Source organism: Vanellus vanellus (assembly GCF_965231255.1).
Source record: "Vanellus vanellus genome assembly, chromosome: Z".
Taxonomy (NCBI): Eukaryota; Metazoa; Chordata; class Aves; order Charadriiformes; family Charadriidae; genus Vanellus; species Vanellus vanellus.
The window spans coordinates 37,395,463-37,417,314 of record NC_138908.1 but is presented as its reverse complement, the minus strand read 5'-3'; the positions used below and the strand labels follow the sequence as shown (position 1 = coordinate 37,417,314).

Sequence of the window (21,852 nt, the reverse complement as noted above, 5' to 3'; positions counted from 1 at the left end):
AAGCTCGGAGATGTGCACACACCTGCAGGGCTATGATCTTATTGGCACCACAGAGACATGGTGGGATGTCTCCTATGACTGGAGCGTTGGAATAGAAGGATACAAGCTCTTCAGGGAGGACAGGCAGGGAAAACAAAGAGGGGTGTCACCTTCTATGTCAATGACCAGCTGGAGTGCATGGACCTTTTCCTGGGGATGGATGAGGAGTCTACAGAGAGCTTAGGGGTCAGGATCAAAGGGAGGGCAGGGATAGGTGATGTTACAGTAGGGATCTGCTACAGGCCACCCAACCAGGAAGACGGAGCAGATGAGGCCCTCTACGGACAGACAGGCACAGCCTCACATTCACAAGCCCTGGTTCTCAGAGAGGGGGAGTTCAACCACACAGATATCTGTTGGAGGGAAAACACAGCAGGGCATAAGCAATCCAGGAGGTTCCTGGAATTTGTTGATGATAACTTCCTTCTCTGAGTGATAGAGAAGCTAATGAGGAGGGGTGCCACACTGGACTGTGTTCTCAGCAACAAGGAGGGGCAGGCAGGGAATATGAAGCTCAAGGGCAACTTTGGCTGCAGGGACCATGAAATGGTAGAGTTCAAGATCCTCAGGGCAGCGAGGAGGGCGCACAGCAAGCTCACTGCCCTGGACTTCAGGCAAGCAGATGTTAGCCTCCTCAGGGATCTGCTTGGCAGAGTACCATGGGATAAAGTCCTGGAGGTAGCAGGGGCCCAAGAAATCTGGTTAGTATTCAAGGATCACCTTCTCCAAGCTCAGGAATGATGTATGCCAAGTAAGAGGAAGCCAAGCAAAAAACGCCAGGAGGCCTGCATGGATGAACAAGGAGGTCCTCGACAAATTCAAACAGAAAAAGGAAGCCTATAGAGGGTGGAAGCAAGGACAGGTAGCCTGGGAGGAACAGAGAGAAATTGTCCGAGCAGCCATGGATCAGGTGAGGAAAGGGGCAACAAGAAAACCTCCTACATGTATGTCAGTCATAAAAGGAAGATGAGGGAAAATGTGGGCCTTCTCTGGAAGGACACAGGAGACCTGCTTACCCAGGATATGGAGAAGGCTGAGGTCCTCAGCGACTTCCTTGCCTCAGTCTTCACTGGCAAGTTTTCTAAGCATACCACCCAACTCGCACAAGGCAAAGGCAGGGACTGGGAGAATGAGGTATCACCCACTGTAGAAGACCAGGTTTGACACCATCTAAGGAACCTGAAGGCGTACACATCCGTGGGTCCTGATGACATGCATTCGTGGGTCCTGAGGGAACGGGCAGATGAAGTTGCTAAGACACTATGCATAATATCTGAGAAGTTGTTGCAGTCCAGGGAAGTTCCCGCTGAACAAAATAGGAGAAACATAACCCCCATTTTGAAAAAGGGAAAAAAGGAAGACCCGGGGAACTACAGGCCAGTCGGTCTCACTTCTGTGCCCGGCAAGATCATGGTTCCTCCTGGGAACTATACTAGGGCACGTGGAAAATAAGGAGGTGATCAGGGACAGCCAACATGTCTTCATAAAGGGCAAATCACACCCGACAAATTTGGTGGTCTTCTACAACAGGGTTACAGCATTGCTGGGTAAGGGAAGAGCAACTGTCATCATCTACCTGGACTTGTGCAAAGCATTTGACAGTGTCCCACACGACATCCTTGTCTCTAAATTGGAGTGACATGCATTTGACGGATGAATGACTTGGTGGATAAGGAATTGGCTGATTGGCCACACTCAAAGAGTTGCAGTCAATGGCTCAATGTCCAAGTGCAGATGAGTGGTGTTCTTCAGGGCTCAGTACTGTGACCGGTGCTGTTTAACATCTTTGTTGGTGACATGGACAGGGGAATTGAGTGCACCCCCTGCAAGTTTGCTGACAACATAAAGCTGTGTGGAGCAGTCAACACAGATGTCATCCAGAGGGACCTGAACAGGCTTGAGGTGTGGGGCCGTGCCAACCTCATGAAGTTCAATGACGCAAAGTGCTATGTCCTGCACCTGGGTCAGGGCAATCCCAAGGACAAATACAGGCTGTGCAGAGAATGGATTGAGAGCAGCCTTGAGGAGAAGGACTTGGGGGTGTTGGTGGATGAGAAGCTCAACATGACCCAGCAATGTGCGCTTGGAGCCCACAAAGCCAACTGTATCCTGGGCTTCATCAAAAGATGCATGGTCAGCAGGTCAAGGGAGGTGATTCTGCCCCTCTGCTCCACTCTCATGAGACTCCACCTGGAGTACTGCATGCAGCAACACAAAAATGATGTGGACCTGTTGGAATGAGTCCAGGGGAGGACCATAAAGATGGTCAGAGGGCTGGAGCACCTCTCCTATGAAGACAGGCTGAAAGAGCTGGGGTTGTTCAGCCTGCAGAAGAGAAGGCTCCTGGGAGACATTATAGCAGCTTTGCAGTAGTTAAAGGGGACATACAGGAAAGATGGTGAGGGACTGTTTATCAGGGAGTGTAGTGATAGGACGAGGGGTAACAGTTTTAAACTGAAAGATGGTAGATTTAGATTAGCTATTAGAAAGAAATTATTTACTGTGAGTGTGGTGAGACACTGGAACAGATTGCCCAGAGAAGTTGCGGATGCCCCATCCCTGGAAGTGTTCAAGTGTTGGATGGCACTTTGAGCAACCTGGTGTAGTGGAAGGTGTCCCTGCCCATGGCAGAGGAGTTGGAACTTCCAACTCTAACCATTCTATGAGTTTATGATTCCTATTATAGACAGGAATTAAATGTGATGCAATGGACATTGACATAATGTAGATAAAGTGCTTAAAGAAATGCTGATTTCCTGAAAGGACGGGTTTCACACATGAATGTCAAACCCAACTCAAAAAAAGGTTTTATGTAACTCCTCATGACTAACTGACTTTGAAAATGTACAGTCACAGCCCTAAGGCTAAAAAGTCCCCTTAAAATGTACAGTCACAGCCCTAAGGCTAAAAAGTCCCCTTTACCACTCACAAACTTCAAAGTACTGAATGAAAATACCATTAGGAAAAGAAGGGCTGGGGCAAGATCTTTGGAGCTAAGATGCCTCTGCTAAACCTGGAATTGTTTGCTGAAATTTACATGAAATTAGCTGGAGGATTCCTCTGCTCTTTCATTCATGAAGAGGGCTGTGAGCTTCCTCCATATATGAGTGACTTTAGTTGTGAGTACTGATCTCTTCTTTCTTCCAGCTCAATGCAGTTGCTAACATATCAAAACAGAAAGCTGCTTACCCTGCCTCAGTGGTTGCTGCCTGCCTTCAGATACACCATAACTGGCTGGACCTGTACAATGCTGGGGGGGCAGACTTTCAGGGGCCTGCTTATGCCTACAGGGTGACCACCTGGTGCACTACGCATTTTCAGAAAGATTGTGAGACCTTTAAAAAGTTTAAATATTTGAGACCTCTGACAAATTTGTTTGCAAATGCATAGAGGTTTGCACCTCTCTCTCTCTCTACTTCTTGTTCCATCCATGACAGCAACAGCATATTGGAAACCAGCCCATAATGCTGACTATGGAAAGGGTAGGATGAAGAAAGGAGCACAGCTGTTTGCTGTGTTGACAGGATGAAGGTGGTCAAAATTGTTCTCCTGACTTGTTTTTTTTTTCCCTGAAATTCTCTCTGTATATCATGGTTTGTCACACAGAACCTTCTTTATGACGAAGAAAGGGATTTGGATTATTATGTTAAAATTTTCCATGGTTCAAATCTCCAATTCTGAAAAAGAATGTTGCCGTCAAGAGAATTAGAGGGCTGTGCCTCCAGGTTTAGCTTTTATATGTTTCTAACCTCATCTCAGGGCAGGCTCCTGCAGTGCATGGTAAAGAAATTATGGGAGAAGAGGCCAATGCCATTATAGTGTCTAATGAAAAAGTGTAAGTAAGAGAAGCGATATTACCTTTGAACTCTGCACATGGTCTTTAGTTATTGCATTCTGCATACCTCTGAGCCGAACATATCATTAATAATTTGTAGTAACACATGGCTTCTAATTTATTGAATTCATTTTTCTGTTTAAAATGAATGGGAAAAAGCTACATAATTAATCTCCTTGCAGCTCATGTTGTATCAGAAGTCGCTGTGCTTTTAGGAGGGTATTCACTCCTCCAAAGTGTAAAAGCATGTAGTCCAGCATTTAGGGAGGATACTTAGCCAAAGACAGTCTGCTTTCATCTCTGATAACCTGATTAAGAGAAAAGTATGGTCCCAACATGAGAGATCAGATTTGTTATGCTGAATGGGTGCCACAGAGAACAGAACAGCAAGTAACTTACCACGTCAATTATCTGCAGCAAAGAAAGCTGGAGCTCGACTACAAGGGGTTGAGAGTCATTCACTACTGGTCGTTCAAGACGATTGTAGTTTCTCAGCAGTTCTCTGTATAAGCGTCTCTGGCTTTCGCCTGGCTGAGAGACTAGGGGAAAAGAAAGAAGGCATCTGTCATTTGGGCTGGTCACACTGTCCCCATTGTTTGTCTGTTTTGTTGAAAAACCCTTCTTAATAGGTTTGTAATTTGAAAGTAGTTCCTCAAAAAATCCCCAAAATTCTGCACATGGCTGTGACAGACACAGCTTTTCTGCATACCTGACTAATGAGCTTTTAAAAAAAAAATACTACCAACACTCTAACTCATTGCCAACACTCTGAAACTACTGAACAGCTTTTTGGGCTCTGAGTAAATGGCCCCCTCCCTTAGTGCCCCTCCTCCTGATGGTCAGTGGGGATGTAGCTCCAAAACCACCAGACAGCTTCCTGGAAGGCAGTCAGTGTGCTTTTATTGGCTTGTTCTTATTTCCTAGAGATCGGCTGCTGTAAGCCAGCACTAGAATTACTTGGACATACTGTCTGTTTACCCAGCATAATTAACAGGTGTTTTTATTTATTGGAGCTGATGCATCAGGCCCTTTTTTGTGCTCGGGAAACAGTAACAAGCCTTCTTCATAACCTCTGCAGTTTTATGTGGTAGTCTTTCCAGGCTTTGGGTTATTTCCATTGCCCTTTTTCCTTCTGATGGCAGCACACTTTGTTAACACCTGAGGTGGTGGTAAGGCTAGAGTTTGACAGGCATGTATAATGATATTGAATTTCTGGTGTTACATGCTTAACTCAACTTCCACTGGGAACACCCTCGACACAGAAGCTGTCATGCAAACATATGAGCATGTTAAAGACTAGCAGATTTTCAGTCTATGCTTAAATTGCAAGATGGCCCTGTTCCCGGCTTTGGGGTGGGTGTGGAGAGCATCCATCTAATCTGTGTGATCAGGTTTCCTTGCCACAACAACCATGGATGGGGCAGGGTAGCAGTGATGGCTTGGGTCTCTTCCCACGGGAAGGTGAGCGCTTGCTGGGACACACTGCCCAGGAGCTTGGGTCCCCCAGAACAGTGTAGGTGTTAGTGGTCTGGCCAGTGGCAGCCTGAGCTCTGCCTAAGAGCTGCATCTAACAGAGGGTCATGGGCTGCAGGTTCCCTGAGGCCAAACCAGTCCTGTCAGCATGACTGCATATTCCCTGAACTGTATAAATCCAGTCCCTGTCAGAGAATCTAAATTATTATTATTATTAGTAGTAGTAGTAGTAGTAGTACTTTGGACTGAAGTATTTTTTATCCACTGCAGTTTCTTGTTTTCCTGTGTGACTTTTTTTAACTCTTGAGCAGAGCTCTGCACATTGAGACCAGGACTCCTGTCACAGTGGTTATGATGAATATATTTCTGACAATGTAAACAAACCATAACAACCAGTTCTGCCTTCCCCAGACTCTTACTGTGCTCAGCAAACCTTGCAATCATGGAACGAGCTGCTCTTCAACACAGCAGCCATGCCTTTTAAAGCTAACACTAAACATAGTTTGTAAGTCTGTTTACTTTCTGTTCTCTTCAGTTTTCCTGATACTGAAGGGAACTTTGTAGCTTTCCAGTATGGTAGTGCCTGGTGGAGGAAGAATATTTTTCTTTATTTTGGTATGTTACACCATCTTAATGGGCCCTCTCTGCTCTTGCATAATACATTATGTGATCACGGAGATCCAGAGGAGCTGTAAGCACTACTCCAATAGCCCTTGCTGACATGTCAGTATTGTATGTTGTGTTTTCACCATCAGGAAAGACAAGCTCTGGCCACAGTATCTCTCCTTCACCAGCTTAAGTAAGCTTCCCTGCAAGGTATTGATTTAGGTCCTCTGTTACATCCTCAGCAGACCCCGACTCCCTTGTAAGATCCTTCTGTAGAAAGCAAACCAGTGAAAAACACTACACATCGTTCTATGGACAGACACTCTGTGTTTTGAACAAATTTGGTCTCCTTTCACTAACCTCCCCCTGTCCCCATCATGCTCCTGTGCTTTAGGGGAGAAATGACTGCCTGCACTATTGCTCTCATCTTGAGTACTTATATAATATTTGCCTTTAATCTTCCTTTTAAATGGGCTGTCTCAGCTTTTACAAGGGAAAAGTGCCCTTCACCAGTCTCTGGAATTCAGCTGGGCAGCTAGAGTGCCCTAGTACCATCACTGTCATGGTGCATTAAAGCAGGTCCCCAAGGGAGGTCTGACTTGGACACATCTGAGCATAACCCTTTGCTGTGTGCTTCAGGAAGTTGTCTTTGTGCTATGTGCTCCAATCATGCTGAAGCCAGGCCCCTTTCCCTGTTAATGAGCTGAAATAGCCCAGTACTGTAATTTTGTACCTGGTTTTTCATCCTTTCTTCAACTCTTCCCTCTGTAATGTAAGCCTATTACTTCGCAAACCCTTGTATCAGAAATTGTTAACATAGCCTTAGCTGATCTATTCTAAGCCTGCTGAGTTGGCATTGGTGACCACATGTTTGTGTGCTGCATGGTTTTGCTTACAAAATTACACAGATTCATAAGTAAGGGAGCCTTTGGGGTGTCCTGGCAAATAGCCATGGCAGCTGTTGGTACAACAAAGACCTGGCTAGTCTAATCACACTGATATCCCTCTGCTACAGCTGTTTTGGAGAAGGAACTGAGGTGGGTGACAAGTCAGACTTGCATTTGCATAAACTTTTTCTTTAAATTGTAATCTTCAAATACTGAACGTTTCATACTCCAGAGAGATTTCTCCTTTTTTTCCCCTCTAATGCTTGCGCTAATGCATTGTGACACGACATCTCTGTGTGCTAAAGGGAGTGTTTGCTGGTGGTAGGGAAGTTTGCACATCTCTCAGGAGCAGAGGTGGACTAAGCTTTACCACTGCCTACCCCTCAGTCACAGAAGCCTAACCAAAAGCAGTGGCACTGTTTCATCTTTTAAATTAGGCTAGAAGATGGATGTCATTAAGGTTGCCAGGTCAGTCTCCCAAAAGCAATGCTAGACTTACTTGCCTATGTATGTTACAGGAAAGCACAAGTAACTTGCAAAGGGCATGACACTTTCTAGACAAAAGATCTTTGAGCAACAGAGAGTCTTATGTCCCATTTCCTCAGTCAGTGTCCCCTTCATTTCTGAATTATATGTGAAGCAGTAGGAAAACATACTAGCTCATTAAAATTAGAGGGAAGACCCATGTATGATGTTCATCTCAAGTTCAGCCAGACTTTTTGACACCACATAGACATTTGTCTATGCCTTACAGGCTACATAAGTGAACAGTGAGGTGGATAAAAAGTGGCTGAACTGTCCGGCTCAGAGGGTTGTAGTCAGCAGCACAAAGTCCAGCTGAAGGCCAGCCAGTGGTGTATACTGGGACCAATGCTGTTTAACATCGTTATGAATGATGGGACAGAGTGCACCTGCAGCAAGTTTTCAGATAGTACAAAACTGGGAGTGGTGGCTGATACAGCACATGGCTTTGCTGCCATTCAGAAAGACCTCGAAAAAACTGAAGAAATGGCTAACAGGAACCTCATGAAGTTCAATGAAAGGAAGTGCAAAGTCCTGCACCTGAGGAGGAGTAACCCCAGGCACCAGGACAGGCTGGGTGCCCACTGGCTGGAGAACAGGTCAGCAGAAAAGCCCTGGGGGTCTTTATAGATACCTTATAGCAAAGGCCCCAACACCCTGAGCTGCATCAGGCAGAGCCTCACCATTAAGTCAACTGAAGTGATCCTTCCTCTCTACTCAGCACTGATGAGACACACCTGGACTGCTGGGTCCAGTTCTGGGCTCCTCAGGAGAAAGGAGACACGAAGTTACCAGACTAAGGACTAGATTCTCCCTCAAGCTTTACTCTCTGAATAATCTGAAGTGGTCCCCTAAACAGATCCTGGAATTTGCAGGCAATTGGGAGGCACAGGGCAACCAATCCCCTGATGGTTTTGTGGACTACATTCAACTCGTAAATACCTCTCCAAATCTCCTCCCATGCTTCTGCTTGTGCAAAGAAGTCTGCAGGAAACCCACTGATTGATCTACACAACCTATAAACTGCTACCAATCTCTTGGGAATAAATGCTATAGCTGAATTTCATCTTTCTTTCTAGGATGGAACTGCAGAGAATTGCACAGCAAGGTAACCTGCATAGGAGCTATTTCTCTATTGCAGAATGCTACTACCTCCTCTAACAGAAGATACAAGAAAACGTGGCTCCCTCCAAATGTGTTACTGTAAGACAAAGGAACTCCACAGGTAGGGTGGTACTGTGTGGTACCCTCAGTGCTGGATTAGGGAATCCTATGATGTGAAAGAAGAACCTGTAGCAAGGAAACAGAAGATTGCAGCTTCCCTGTGGGCTTATTTCTGAAATGTATCTGAGAAGCTGTCTTTTGCTTATTTTGTTCCCCTACAACATGCTTGCCTTGAATTATTTCAGCAGGAAATAAAGCAAGTCATCTTGCTGTTAGCTTACAATCTGAGCTTCTGAGTCTTTCCTTCCACATGCATGGTCTGCATGTGAGATATCATCCTCTTTATTAAAAGCAGACACGTTGAAACGTCCCAGACATGGTAGGACTGAAACATGGGATAATTGTATACTAAAAAAAAAAAAAAATGTGGAGAGAACTCCTCAGAGCAAGCCTAGAAATAAGTTAATAACTGCATCCATGTATTTGGATGAAGTGTGGATTCATAGCTGGAGGGAAAGAGGCCGCTCTGATGAGGCTTGTACAGATGGTGTCTCATACTGACTGTGAGCCTTCATGGTATCTATAAAGGGGTTTGAATTCTCTGAGACACTGTAATTAAATTAGATCAAGCTGCTACTAGCTGATGTCAGCTCCAAGTCAGCAGCTGTACATGCCCAAGCTCAAGCTCAGACTGAACTCATGTCCTGTTGCCAGTGATGGCAAGGACAGCTGCCTCAACTGGCCTGCGTGTTTTATGGTGACCTAAGACATGCTGATCTTGGTGTAACTCAGATATCTGTTCTAGCTGCCAAGCTAAAAATAAAACACCTACCCCAAATCTCCGGGTAGGGAAAAAAATGAAAGAGAAAAAGAAAGAGGAAAAAATAAACAAGGAAATAAAAGAAGAAGAAGAAGAAGAAGAAGAAGAAGAAAAAAGAAAAAGAAAAAGAAAAAGAAAAAGAAAAAGAAAAAGAAAAAGAAAAAGAAAAAGAAAAAGAAAAAGAAAAAGAAAAAGAAAAAGAAAAAGAAAAAGAAAAAGAAAAAGAAAAAGAAAAAGAAAAAGAAAAAGAAAAAGAAAAAGAAAAAGAAAAAGAAAAAGGAAAAGAAGAAGAAGAAAAAGAAAAAGAAAAAAGAAAAAGAAAAAGAAAAAGAAAAAGAAAAAGAAAAAGAAAAAGAAAAAGAAAAAGAAAAAGAAAAAGAAAAAGAAAAAGAAAAAGAAAAAGAAAAAGAAAAAGAAAAAGAAAAAGAAAAAGAAAAAGAAGAAAAAGAAAAAAGAAAAAGAAAAAGAAAAAGAAAAAGAAAAAGAAAAAGAAAAAGAAAAAGAAAAAGAAAAAGAAAAAGAAAAAGAAAAAGAAAAAGAAAAAGAAAAAGAAAAAGAAAAAGAAAAAGAAAAAGAAAAAGAAAAAGGAAAAGAAGAAGAAGAAAAAGAAAAAGAAAAAAGAAAAAGAAAAAGAAAAAGAAAAAGAAAAAGAAAAAGAAAAAGAAAAAGAAGAAAAAGAAAAAGAAAAAGGAAAAGAAGAAGAAGAAAAAGAAAAAGAAAAAAGAAAAAGAAAAAGAAAAAGAAAAAGAAAAAGAAAAAGAAAAAGAAAAAGAAGAAAAAGAAAAAAGAAAAAGAAAAAGAAAAAGAAAAAGAAAAAGAAAAAGAAAAAGAAAAAGGAGAGAAAAAGGAAAAGGAAAAGAAAAAAAGGAAGAAAAAAGAGAAAAATAAAATCCTCACTAAAACTACCATAACCTTTCCTCCTTCCTTATGTGCTGTGTATAGTTTCACTGGTTGCAATAGTTTGTTCCTTTACAATTTTACTTGCCCTGTTGAGGAGACATAGGGTTGTAGGTGTATAGCTGCAAGCTGTCAACAAACCTTTTCCACCTTCTCTGACTGAATGGGATCCTCTGGGCATGGATTACCTCTTCCATGCTTGATTGTCATCCCATTGTCCCCACTGGAGCACCATAATGCTCCTTGTTTCTTCTGTGGGTTTGGGTTCAGATATGGGGAAGTGTTTGTTGTGACTGAAGGCTGCTCAGTGATGTCTGGTAGGAATGGCTGTCAAAATTGCAGCTAGCTCTGGCCAGTCTACCAGACTATCCATACGCCATCCCCAGGAAAGCCAGACGCTTCCTTCTCTCCTAGGAGCTGTGCTGTCACGTATGGCTATAAGATAAGAGTCCAGCCCTGGCCAGTTCCCCAGGTCTGTTCCAAAAAGTCCTTGACTGAGCATCCCTGGTGTGGGCCACATTAATGGCTTGCTGTGCACAATAAAGAAAAAATAATGAAATAATAACAAGAGGGTAGGTGGAAGGACATGGATTCCACGAGGTTTTCAGCCACAGTACCTGTATTTATTGACCTTTGGTTCATAGTGTTCCTTGGTTTTATTTTCATAATCTTTGAACTTTTTGTTGGGCCAGCTGCTAGCTGAATGCTTTCTAGCTGTTGCTCATTTCTTTTGGTAGAGGCCTAAGCCTTACACACAAGTTATTATTTTATTCAGACAAGATTATGGGAGTTATTGGTACCTAAAGGACCAAAGCTTTTCAGACCAAATATCATATTCTTCTCATATCACCTTATATTCATATATATGCATGTTAACATGTCTCTGAAATACAAAACATGCCCATTTTTTCCCTTCTCAAAAATGTCCTATAATCATTTGCATACACAACCTTTTCACAGAGCACAGTAAATTAAAATCATTTGCATATTTCTCATCCATCACATTGATGCTTTTAAATATTTTGTCCCCAGCTACTTCTTAAAAAGTCCTAAACTGCAGCAATATTGTGGTTGTGGTATTTATTCGCTCCTCTTGTACCTTCTGCAGGTATTTCAACACATCTATGTCATTTTTTTTCTATGTATTGTTACTTTGCCACATTCCCTCTGTTTTGGTTGGTTGGTTTGTTTGTTTTACTGTTTTCTAAAAGAAAAGGAGTGGACTTCTGGACTTTTTTCGAAAAACAGTGTCATTATATGGAGAAGTACTGTTATATTTTGTTGTGTAATGATTGTATACAATCTTGTTATTATAGGATCATTTACAGAGCAAAAAGCCATTAGGAAAACCCATGTGTATCAGAGCTAAATCCTAGAACTTCCAAGTATTTTCCTAACAACCTGCAGACTCTTCTGCCGTAGTTCATCTTCTATTATTTATTTTCTTTTTTTTTATCACTGTACTCTTACAGGGATTCTTAGCTATCTCTTTGGGAATGCAAATACAATGATCACAGGAAGACACACACAAAGACACACGAATGGACTATATGCAATTGTGAATTATGGGGGAAGTAACAGGAGCAGTATCAGAAAAAAAAACCAAGTTGTTTCACAAGCAACTTCATCAACATAAAGAATTGGAATGGCAACAGCACTTACAAAAGTGTGGCATGTTCTACTGCTTTGGTAGGTGTAAAAAAAGCACTCACCTTATTTTGTATATTATGCAGATTTCTGAAAATGTATAGCATGTCACTGCCATATGTTACTTAATCCCCAGAGACACAGATGTGTCCCATATGCTTTTGTTCTTATGTGTAGCATTGTTGCTTTTATCTGTGGCTGCAAATGCATTCTTTCTTTCAATGTCCTTTGATTTAAAATGCATGCCATCACACCTTCAGGGAAGAGTACTCACATAAGAAACAATGGAATCTCATCAGCTGCCTCAACCCTGTGTGTGTCTGTGTGTGTATGTGTGTTAGCGTGCTGTGTATTTGAACGCCTCTCATTTAAAACCTCTTTTTAATCTACTTCCCTTCTGGGTAATCTTTGACTCTAATCTTTGGCTCTCACTTTGCAGATTGTTTCTGCATCTTACACACAAAACTCATTAGATACCCAGAGGAATGAGAGAAGCGTCGTGTTTTCCTAGGCAAAAAGGACCTAATCTTCCTGATGTTGGTCATTTCTGTTTTTTCATAGCAGATAAAGAGCTCCCAGCAGAGATGGGTATTAAAGAGTATGCTAGGAAAGGTTTCATCTCCAAAGACTTTAGGCACATGATAACATGCTAAAAAGAGAATATAGGCCATTACATAATGAAAGGATAGGATTATATTTTTGGTTCTGCTGGCTTGGTGTAGACTTTTCAAAGGTTGAAATATATGTGTAAGGTCAAGAGACACATTAAGATATTAACTGTGAAGTACCTCTCAAATGTACGATAGTTATCTAAACTGCCTCATTGCTCCAGGTCAGAAACATAACTGGTTACAGGCAGGAAGAGAAAAAACTGCATTTCTAGTGTAATGCTAGTTTACTTCAGCTCCATGCAATATAACTGTAATTACTACAATTCTAGATGTGAAGGTGAAGGGAACACAGGAAGAGGGAGTTGGAACACTGGTGAAGAGGGGGACTTCCCTTGCTAGATATTACAGAGAGTTGTGGCTGTCTGAAGTTGACTCTTGCCAGCCATCTCGGGATTTGGCAGGAAGAGCAGTAATGGAAGCCAATGGAAAGAAACAAAATCATATAATAAAAGTGGGATACCAGTGATGCTGTCATCAGTGTACTACACTGGGATTCTGGACTCCCTGCTCCCATTAGCTTGCAGAGCAGCACCAAAAGCAGTAAACCAACGGAAAGCCCTTCTTGGGAAAGCACTATGAATTTCACTGACCAAGTGTTGCCAATGAAGTAACCATGGCAATCTGCACAGCATTCACAGATGGCATTGAAGAGGGTCACAGGTAATTTGCATATCCCCACCAAAAGTCCACTCAACACCATGCAAGGCACATGTAGAGAGCTTGGATTTGGGAAAGCCATATGTGAACAGACAGGTGTAATAATGATTTCAGTGGATACAGATAGGCAAGTCTGGTTAGGTCTGAGAAAACAATAGGTAGAATGAGTTTTATTTTCCTAAACCAAATGAATAATAGCAGTGATAGAGACTGCAATGAAATGTTCAGTTTACTGTGCAACACAGTTCTTCAGGCTCCACTGCCCACCCTAATAATGTCACAAACTAATTAGAAAGAAGCCCACACCAGGACCAACAGGACCCTGGAAAGAGGAAGAAGGTAAGTTAACCTCCCAGGAAGAGAAAGATAAGTCATTTTGTCTCCAAGACATGAAGAGAGCAAAGATAAAAAATCAAACTTAGTTCTCCCAAGTATTATTCCTTAGTCACAGACATGCCTTTACTAGGCAGAGAAAGTTTGTTCCTTTTTTCACAGTTCAGAGGTGAGGGAGGGATCTTGCCTCAAAACCATTGCCTCAGTGTGTTGTTACTGAAGCAGCAGTGATATTGTATAACTTCTCTGGGCAATGCAGAGGACAGCTTGGAGTGGAAATGTTACAGACAGTAATATTGTGGAAATGAACCATTCAGTGTGTCTAAAGATGTTGCAGTGATTCTTTCCCCTTCCCCTTCTGCAGAGCTGGTGAGTGGCAATGGTTATGATCCCAGAGATGGCTAGTTTCCTGAACAATGAACTTTTGCCTTGCCAGTCTGCCAGCTGTACTTGCATAGCAATGCTAGGCAGCAAAGGTAATATGTACATATGATGCAATATGTAAGGCTAGTGAGGGCTCCTCTTGCCTTCTTCCCACATTGCTCAAGCTTGTTGCCTGTGAGTAAAGTGAGAGATATGCTGGCTGCAAGGTACATGCAAGGCATAAATGTCCAAAGTGAACATGCATCTGGGAATGCAGGGAAGGTTGCAAGCTTGTCTTTCCAAAATTAGAAACTCAAATGCTGGATGATTCTATGACTCTATGATGTGACACATCATGTTAGACTCCCATGAAAGGGATGCGGGCTATCCTGATGGAAATTTTGACTGCATCTTGAATGGCTGCTTATTCATCCTCCTTCTCAGTGCTTAGTACCTGAACTGGGAAATATGGACATACAATTTCCCATATATGAAAGTTTCCTATTTCTGAAGCAAAACTTACATAAAATGTCTATACATCACACTCAGCCCTGTTTTAAGAAGCACTGCTGAGATTTCACTGTGTCAGGCTACACTTGCTGCCTGTCTATGTGAAAGATGCTGTGCTGCTAGCTGGCTGGTGATAGTTTGGAGATTTTGGCAGCAGAATTGGCTACTATCAAGGGATTTTTTCCAAGGGAAAGAAGTCCAAGTCTTTGGTGGTACAGGTATTCAAAGAAAAACGAAGCTGTAAATAGTAAATAGAGGAATGAAAATTCTCAGCGGGGAGTCTGAATGTATTTGACACTGAAGTAAAAAGCTGCTTCTAATACTGTCTTGATGAGGTAAATGACTGGCTCTGAGCAAATTAGACTTGTGACCAATCAAACAAGGTCTGCGGAGATCTGACCTAGAACACTTGAAATTGTAAGAAGTGCTTTGTTTTGGCTGATTCAGCCCAGATCTGCTTATGTGCATATAAAGTGGCTGAGTACGGTCTGTATCATGAAGTTTACAGCTGTTTTGGTTCCCCCCCCCCCCCCAGACTCTGAATTTCACAAGGCCTCAGTGACAGTTGAGCATTGGTTAGCCTTGATCTGTTTGTTTTTGGAATGCCAGATGCTATTGTCTTGTCTTCAGGTCCCGTTTTTGTTGGGATTAGCAGGGACATGAAATATGTGGCTCTTCTTGCTGCACCCCGCCATCCAAACCTGCATTGGCTGAGTCACTGATCCTGACTAAGAGCAGAAATGAACTACAGTGAAAATGAGGTACTTGCAGACAATGATGATCTGTTGAGCCTGATTTTGTCTTAACTTTACTCCATTGATTTAAAGCTTTGGTAACTTCAATCTAATGCTCCTGCATTATGTCAGTGCAAACAAAACAAAATTAAAACAAAATTGGTGCTCTATGTGTCCAGGCGGAGTATGACTGTCATGTTGTGATACAGTAGCAATGCCTGCAGATTTGGGATGCTGGTCTCTGAGAGAGATCAAAACTAGCCTGAAAAGCAGAAAGTGATCCTGTGATGTCTGGCCTGTCCTCTTGTATTCCCCAGCATACAGATTTCCTGAATCTGCTAGAGCATTTTGACCCAAAGGGGAAATTATTTGCACACTTGGGAAGATGCCTCCTCTGGAGAAGGATGTCTCCTCTCTTTATCCTCAGACCCATTCAGTCTATCCTTTCTCTACCATTCTGCCTTCTTCGTCATTGTCAGGCTACTACACGTAAGTAGATCTGATGATTGCAGGAATGCTGAAGTGCTTGGGCTGAGATACCAATCCAACAAATTTGAATTATAAAGTAAATGGAAACTGGGGACCCTAATATCTTTGGAGACTAAGGCTTAGACCCTGAATGAAACACTGCTAGAGAGAGTCTGCTGCAGGTTTGGCTGTATTAGAAAGGTAAGATTTTTGCTTAGAGCTCTTGAAGCTGTCAAGTTATCTTTTATGAACTGTGTGTGAAACCTGAACAAGAATGTGCGCAATTCAAAGTTGTTGCCCATTTGCCACTTGAAACAGTGACAACTGCAAACCATCTAAGAACTATTTATTCCTTCTTTTTATCTCCTATTCCTATTGTTACAGCTGCTTAAGCTAGATTTCAGTTTGCTGATGGCTTTTCTAAAATGACACAATATTCAAGGGAATGTACTCCATCATCTGTCATGATCTGCTCTGCCACTTTGCAGAATCAAGATGAGGAATTTCTTCAAGAAGAGCACAAGATGTCTAAGAATTATGGAATGCATTTTGTGCATCATTATATGACTTCCTAATTTTGTTTTTTCCCCCAAACCTACTGACTCAGAGGTGATGAAAACACGAATCCTCCTCTACAGCCAGCCTATATTCAACATCAGTGAGACCCACTGCATGACACACAGTTAGCTCTGTGCCTAATAAAGCCTCCTCAGGGCAGCACAAGGTATACACTGACCCTTTGGAGTGAGCTGAGTGGAGGCCACTAAGATAACGTTCTGCTGGAGCACAGCACATCTGATAAGACGTGGAGAAACATGCCTTTGATCACCTTGAGGATGAGAAAGCAAGGGGGAGCTCTATTGGCTGCATTCAGCTGCCGTGAGGAAGGACTGTATGATGAAGGAGCCAGACTCTTCTGGGACGTGCACAGGGACAGCACTGATCAGATAGAAGTTCCATCATGGGGCGTTGCCAGTGTATCAGGGGAGCCTTTTTTTTCTCTGAAAGGTATTCACCATAAGGGAGACCACCATCCTTGGGGATCTTCCCAGCTTGACTGCCCAAGAAGCATCCCAATAGAGCTGTACCTGCTCTGAAAAGAGGGGTTTGACTGGGCAACCTCTGGAGGTCTCTTCCAGCCAAGTTATTCTACCAGTCCATGAGTATGTACAGACCAGATCGCCTCTCACCTTAGCTACCACAGACATATCTCTTCCAATTTACAACTTAATTTTCTCTCTTGGCATGGCGGAGATCTAACTGACCAGAGATTCTTTTCCATGTAGCCACAGCTGAGCTTCAGGGAACACAGTGTACAGTCTTGTCAGCCCAATCTGCAAACTGGCTTTAGGCTGTTGGAGTCCTCAATGCGAAATGAGATCTCCTCAAGCCTAACCTTTCTCTGTACGTCTTTTTTCTGTCCAAATATATGTTGCATTAAAGACAGAAATGAGGACGGTGGCGTTCTCTGCAATGTTCTGGAATGCAGCAAGTACTGAAGATATCAATTTCTGAAAGGTCATAAGGATTGCAGATCTCCTTTTCAGTGCTCTGGTAACTACAGCTTCTCTAACTGAGCAAAACCAATTGATAGCAAGGCAGGACATGGTCACCTGCACCTCACTGTTGACACGCTAAGTACTCATGCTGACTACAAGTTCTCTTTCTATTGCAATTTACTGATTTAATTACAAGCCCCAGGTGGGAAGACTATCAGCAAATGTGCATGAAAATACTTCCAACTTTCCTCGAGCCTGGCAACTTATCACAAGCTTGGGCGAGCTCCACAGTGGCAGCTGTGCCTCTGATAATACAGAGCAGCCTTAGAGCTGTGCCAGTGAAAGCACATAGAAGATTAGTGACGCACATGAAGTTCATTGAACTGAAAAGACAATCTCAAGAGGTAAGCATGTACAGCATGTTACTGTAGCATACACTAACAGGAAATAATCTCAGAGATTTGCCTAGGACTCTGCCTGCCTGTCTTGAATGTGTTGACACATGTTTCTGCACTAGTGTTCTTGATCACAGAGCAGAGTGACATCTAGAAACAGACATGTGCTATGACAAGTACATTCAGTCCTGTCTAACTCCATGTGTACGTGATGTCTTAGCATGTATTCAGCATCCAGAGTGACCAGACTCTGGTGTCTGTGCTCCCAGATATTATAGTAATGGCAGTAATTTCCCATCTCTGCAAGGTGCACATGTGGCATCTTTTTTAGCCAATATGGAAGAAAATACCTAGAAGCAAAGGTCCTCCTTATATCTTTTCTATTTTAAACTTGCATCAGCTGCATTATTATCTTTGAAACTGTGATTCACTCAGTTGGGCGATACAATGCAGAACATCAACATAGAGAATGTGGGGAACTGAGGAGAATGCAACCTTCAGGCCTCAAATTAAGAGTATGAAAGATTCTAAATGATCTGACTTTAACACCTGGTTCTAGTCTGGTAACATTTATGAGATCTAAAAGCAGAAATCCTTTGCCAACCTCCTCAATTACCAATGACATTACATTGTACTCTATTAAGGCACAGGACTTCTCACATCTATTCAACAGTGACTCTTTGAAGTAAACCAGTTTTAATACAGCTCACTGCAGTTCCATCAGTCCTACTCAGCTGATGCCTGAAGTTTAGACTCCATATATAGGTATTTAGAGTACCAGCCTTGGTTCTTCCTGCTACACAGATCTCTAAACTCACGTCACCTCAGTCTAACCAGCTCACACGAGAGAAATTGTAGCTTGGCAGCAGAATCTGGCCTTGAGACTGTTTTGCCAATGCTACTGCTGCTGCAGAAACAGCACCTGCTTGCATGGGAGTGAACCAACAACAATATCTTTGTGAGGTTTTTCTCCTAGAGGTCAGAAATTGTGTTCTGATGTGATCACTATAGCTCATTCAAATCAGCAAAGCTGTGAGAAAGCATTAAATGGGCGTTGCACAGGAATTCAATTCTGTACTGTGAGCCAAAGAAAAGTGGCTTTGCAGTGGCTGGATTCACCAAGTCAGGCTGAGTTAATACTTCATAATTTACATCTTTTAGCTGGTTAGCTTGCTTGCAGCATCCCCTGCCATAGGATTTGTCCCATAGTGCTGAGCACTTAACATTCCCACTGGACTGCAGAGGAGAGGCTCTGTCCTCAGCTTGCCTTTGCCTTTAGCCACATGGCCAGAGTATGACCGTGATGTCAGGCTGCACAGTGCAAAGAAACTAAGAGGTCTGACTTTGCTCTGTGTGGCATGTGTGGCACTTTCGTGACCTCACTTTAAAAAAAGGACATAAAAGCACAGTAATCACAATGCCTAGGTTGACTAGCAAAGTGCATGTTTAACTTCCCTGGATGTTCAAATCCAGCGGGTGCCTTTGCACTGAGCTGAAGGTAATGCTCTTCAGAGAGGCTTAGGTGCCCATGTGGTTACCCAGGAGAACTCCATGCAGGGTCATCTGCACTCTGGCTCCCAGACTGAGCCATGCTTAGAGAAAGGATCAGGAATGGGTCTGATCCCTACCTTCCTAACTCTCCCTGGAGCAGGGTTTTCAAGTCCTTCCACCTGAGGTGGTTATGTAGCTGCTGGGACTCACAGGGTCCTTCCATCCTCTGGGTGCTTCTTCAAGGATTGCACTTGGCCTGGAAGGGATGTCTGGCTCTGAGGGATTTCATCTGTGATCCAGGGATGCTAAGAACAAGTTTCCAGATTTTCCGTAGGGACCATGTCCCAGGAAAGCATCACTAGCTCCAGGCTTTTTGGGACGGAGGTCTGCAATGACCTAACATGAATGACATTTCTATCAGGGCTCCTAGCAGTAGTGCAAGCAGTGTTAAGTTGAAGCACAAAGTTGTAGAAAGGACTAAAAAAAATGCCAAGTTCTTCCTGTTTTGTTTTGTTTTGTTTTTTACCTAGTCCTTGTCACAACTTTCCTGTAAAACAGCCCTGCAGAAGTTTTCAGTAGTTGAGAAATTGTTATGAATTCTGTTGAAACAACTCAGTGAGTGATGTTAGCTATGATGGACTTGCTGTGACTTCCATGTGGGTGCACTGAGGAATCCTGGGGAAGTTCATTTGGAGCTTACTGTTAAAAGACTCTGCTACTAGTAATATGCTAAGATAATCTTGGCTTTTTTCTCTTCTGCCCCAACTACACAATTCCCAGGGCTTCCCCCCACCCCTTTTCTTTAAAAAGAAAAAAAAAAAAAAACTATCCACAGCAGAGGTCAAATACAGACCACCTTAATCAGAGGTTCATTTTATTCTGCTTTAGCGGTTCTCTGTAAAAGTGCAAACTTGTAAACTGTGAGTAAAAGCACCTAACAAAAAATCCACCCAATTATTTATAAAAGCAGTTTGTGTCTTCATGTGCCACTCAGAGAAACTAAGCATCCTCCCCAATGAATCAGTGATTACTTAGTATTTAAAAGGCAGTATTTACATGATACACAACTGCTCAAAATGGGACTGCACACGAATTGACTAGCTGCCATCACCTGCCTGTTAGTTCAGCTCCTGAAGTAGCACATAAAGAGCTTACAAAGACAGCAAGGTTCTTAATTTAGCAAGGTGGGGAAACATTTTTTCTGCGATACAACTGCTACATTAGGCAGCTGAAATGTGGAGCTGTTATAATGAAATGCATGGATATTTTGCAGATTCAGATAAACTAGTGAGAAATTATCTGTGTGGCATGAATATCCCAGTGCAACATCACATATACATAAGTTTCCCATGCCCCTGCACTTTTGAAATATGTAGACCACTTAGCTTTAAAAAGACAATCGTCCTTTCTCTATGCATAAATCATGAATAACATGACATGGTCCCTCACACCTGGAATACTCAGTTTTAGAATTTATAGTTGCTGCAGGCATGTATGAGAGCTGTTAGGGAGCAATAAAAGCACGTTTTATGTAGAATTCTGAACATCTTTCAGGACAGTGGCTATTTCACCCTCTCTTCTCATTCCAAAATTCTTTATTGTTAGCCTTGCAATCCTCCATGTTTTGGAAGAATCACACAGTCTCTACTTTTCTTCATAACATGCTGAAACTTCACAAGATAGCTTGGTCACAGGTGACACCTTAGACTACGGAAGCCTACTGTTATTTTTATTAGATGTTTCCAACTTACTCCCATCACTGTCTGGAAGTATTCTTATTAAACATACTAAGAGTTAGAAGAGAAAAACAAACCAGAAGTAGTAAATTTATGTATTTAGGCAGCTATAAATCTTCCCAAATGATGTACAGAAAGTAAACAGTTAAGAATTTTCTTCTGGTCATTTTTCTTTGTGGAACAATAACATTTCACCCTCACACCTACATGGTTCTCACAGCTATCCCGTCCAGCCTGGAGCTATAGTTTTCCATTCCCCAAAAAACATGGACGGGTTAAATTTTTAAAGGAAAGGAAGAACATATTCCTTTTTAAACACAATCATTTCAATTCATTTCTGAAAGTGAAAATTACTCACTTTTCATTAAAAAAAAAAAAAAAAAACACACCTTTTTCTTTCTTAAAAGAAGGTGTCCAGCACTGTAAGATCCACAAACTTATTCAAACTGATTACAAAACTGAGTGGGACCAGCACTGGACTCTAACAAAGTTTAATCTACAAGCAGATAAAAGACCTTCTGAAAATAGAGTTGGGGTAGGATGTGACTAGAGTTTAGAAAAAAATAAAAGAAAAACAAACAAACAAAACCCCCCAAAACTGGACAATGACAGATGAGCTTACCTTTAAAGAAAGACAGGAACAAGGATGCCCAGAGATATAGTCCAGAATAAACAAATCCCAAGCACTTTTCTGTGAGCATTGTCAGAATAGGCTGGCTATCTGGCTTCCTGAGCAGAGGGTGAAAGAGGATGAAGTCTTCAAGACAGCCTGCAATGACTGATGGATTTGGCAATTACAGTAATAAGGCATTAAACCAGCTTCCCACCAGGAGAGAGAAATGCATTTGGTCGTGTGCTTCTCCAGTCCCCAGGAGCCAAATCAGCTCAGTGCCGGGTCAGTAAATCCAAACACAAAGGGGCTGGCTACTTTGCTTGGGACTCACATTCCCAGGCACTCTGAGCCTTTTCTTGGTCAGAAGCAAATGTTACCAATCCCTGCACACAGCTGTGAGCGTGCAGCAAGGAGGGGAAGCAGGCTGCCTGGGAGATGCTTTCCACATCCCCGCAGATTGTACCTAACTCGAGACAGCATGTCTGCAGCACT

General features: G+C 42.4%; 1 protein-coding gene across 1 annotated transcript in view; it reads right to left on the bottom strand.

Moving 5' to 3' along the window:
- The window catches only part of LOC309683451 (neuronal acetylcholine receptor subunit alpha-7-like), a gene marked incomplete at both ends in the record, with an annotated part of 67,359 nt that extends 45,911 nt beyond the window's left edge, over positions 1-21,448 (bottom strand). The window contains 2 exons of the mRNA XM_082497738.1: positions 4,274-4,413; positions 21,370-21,448. Of these exons, the coding sequence (XP_082353864.1) occupies positions 4,274-4,413; positions 21,370-21,448 (219 nt within the window). The remainder of the gene's footprint in view (positions 1-4,273; positions 4,414-21,369) is intronic.
- Positions 21,449-21,852: the final 404 nt, after the last annotated feature.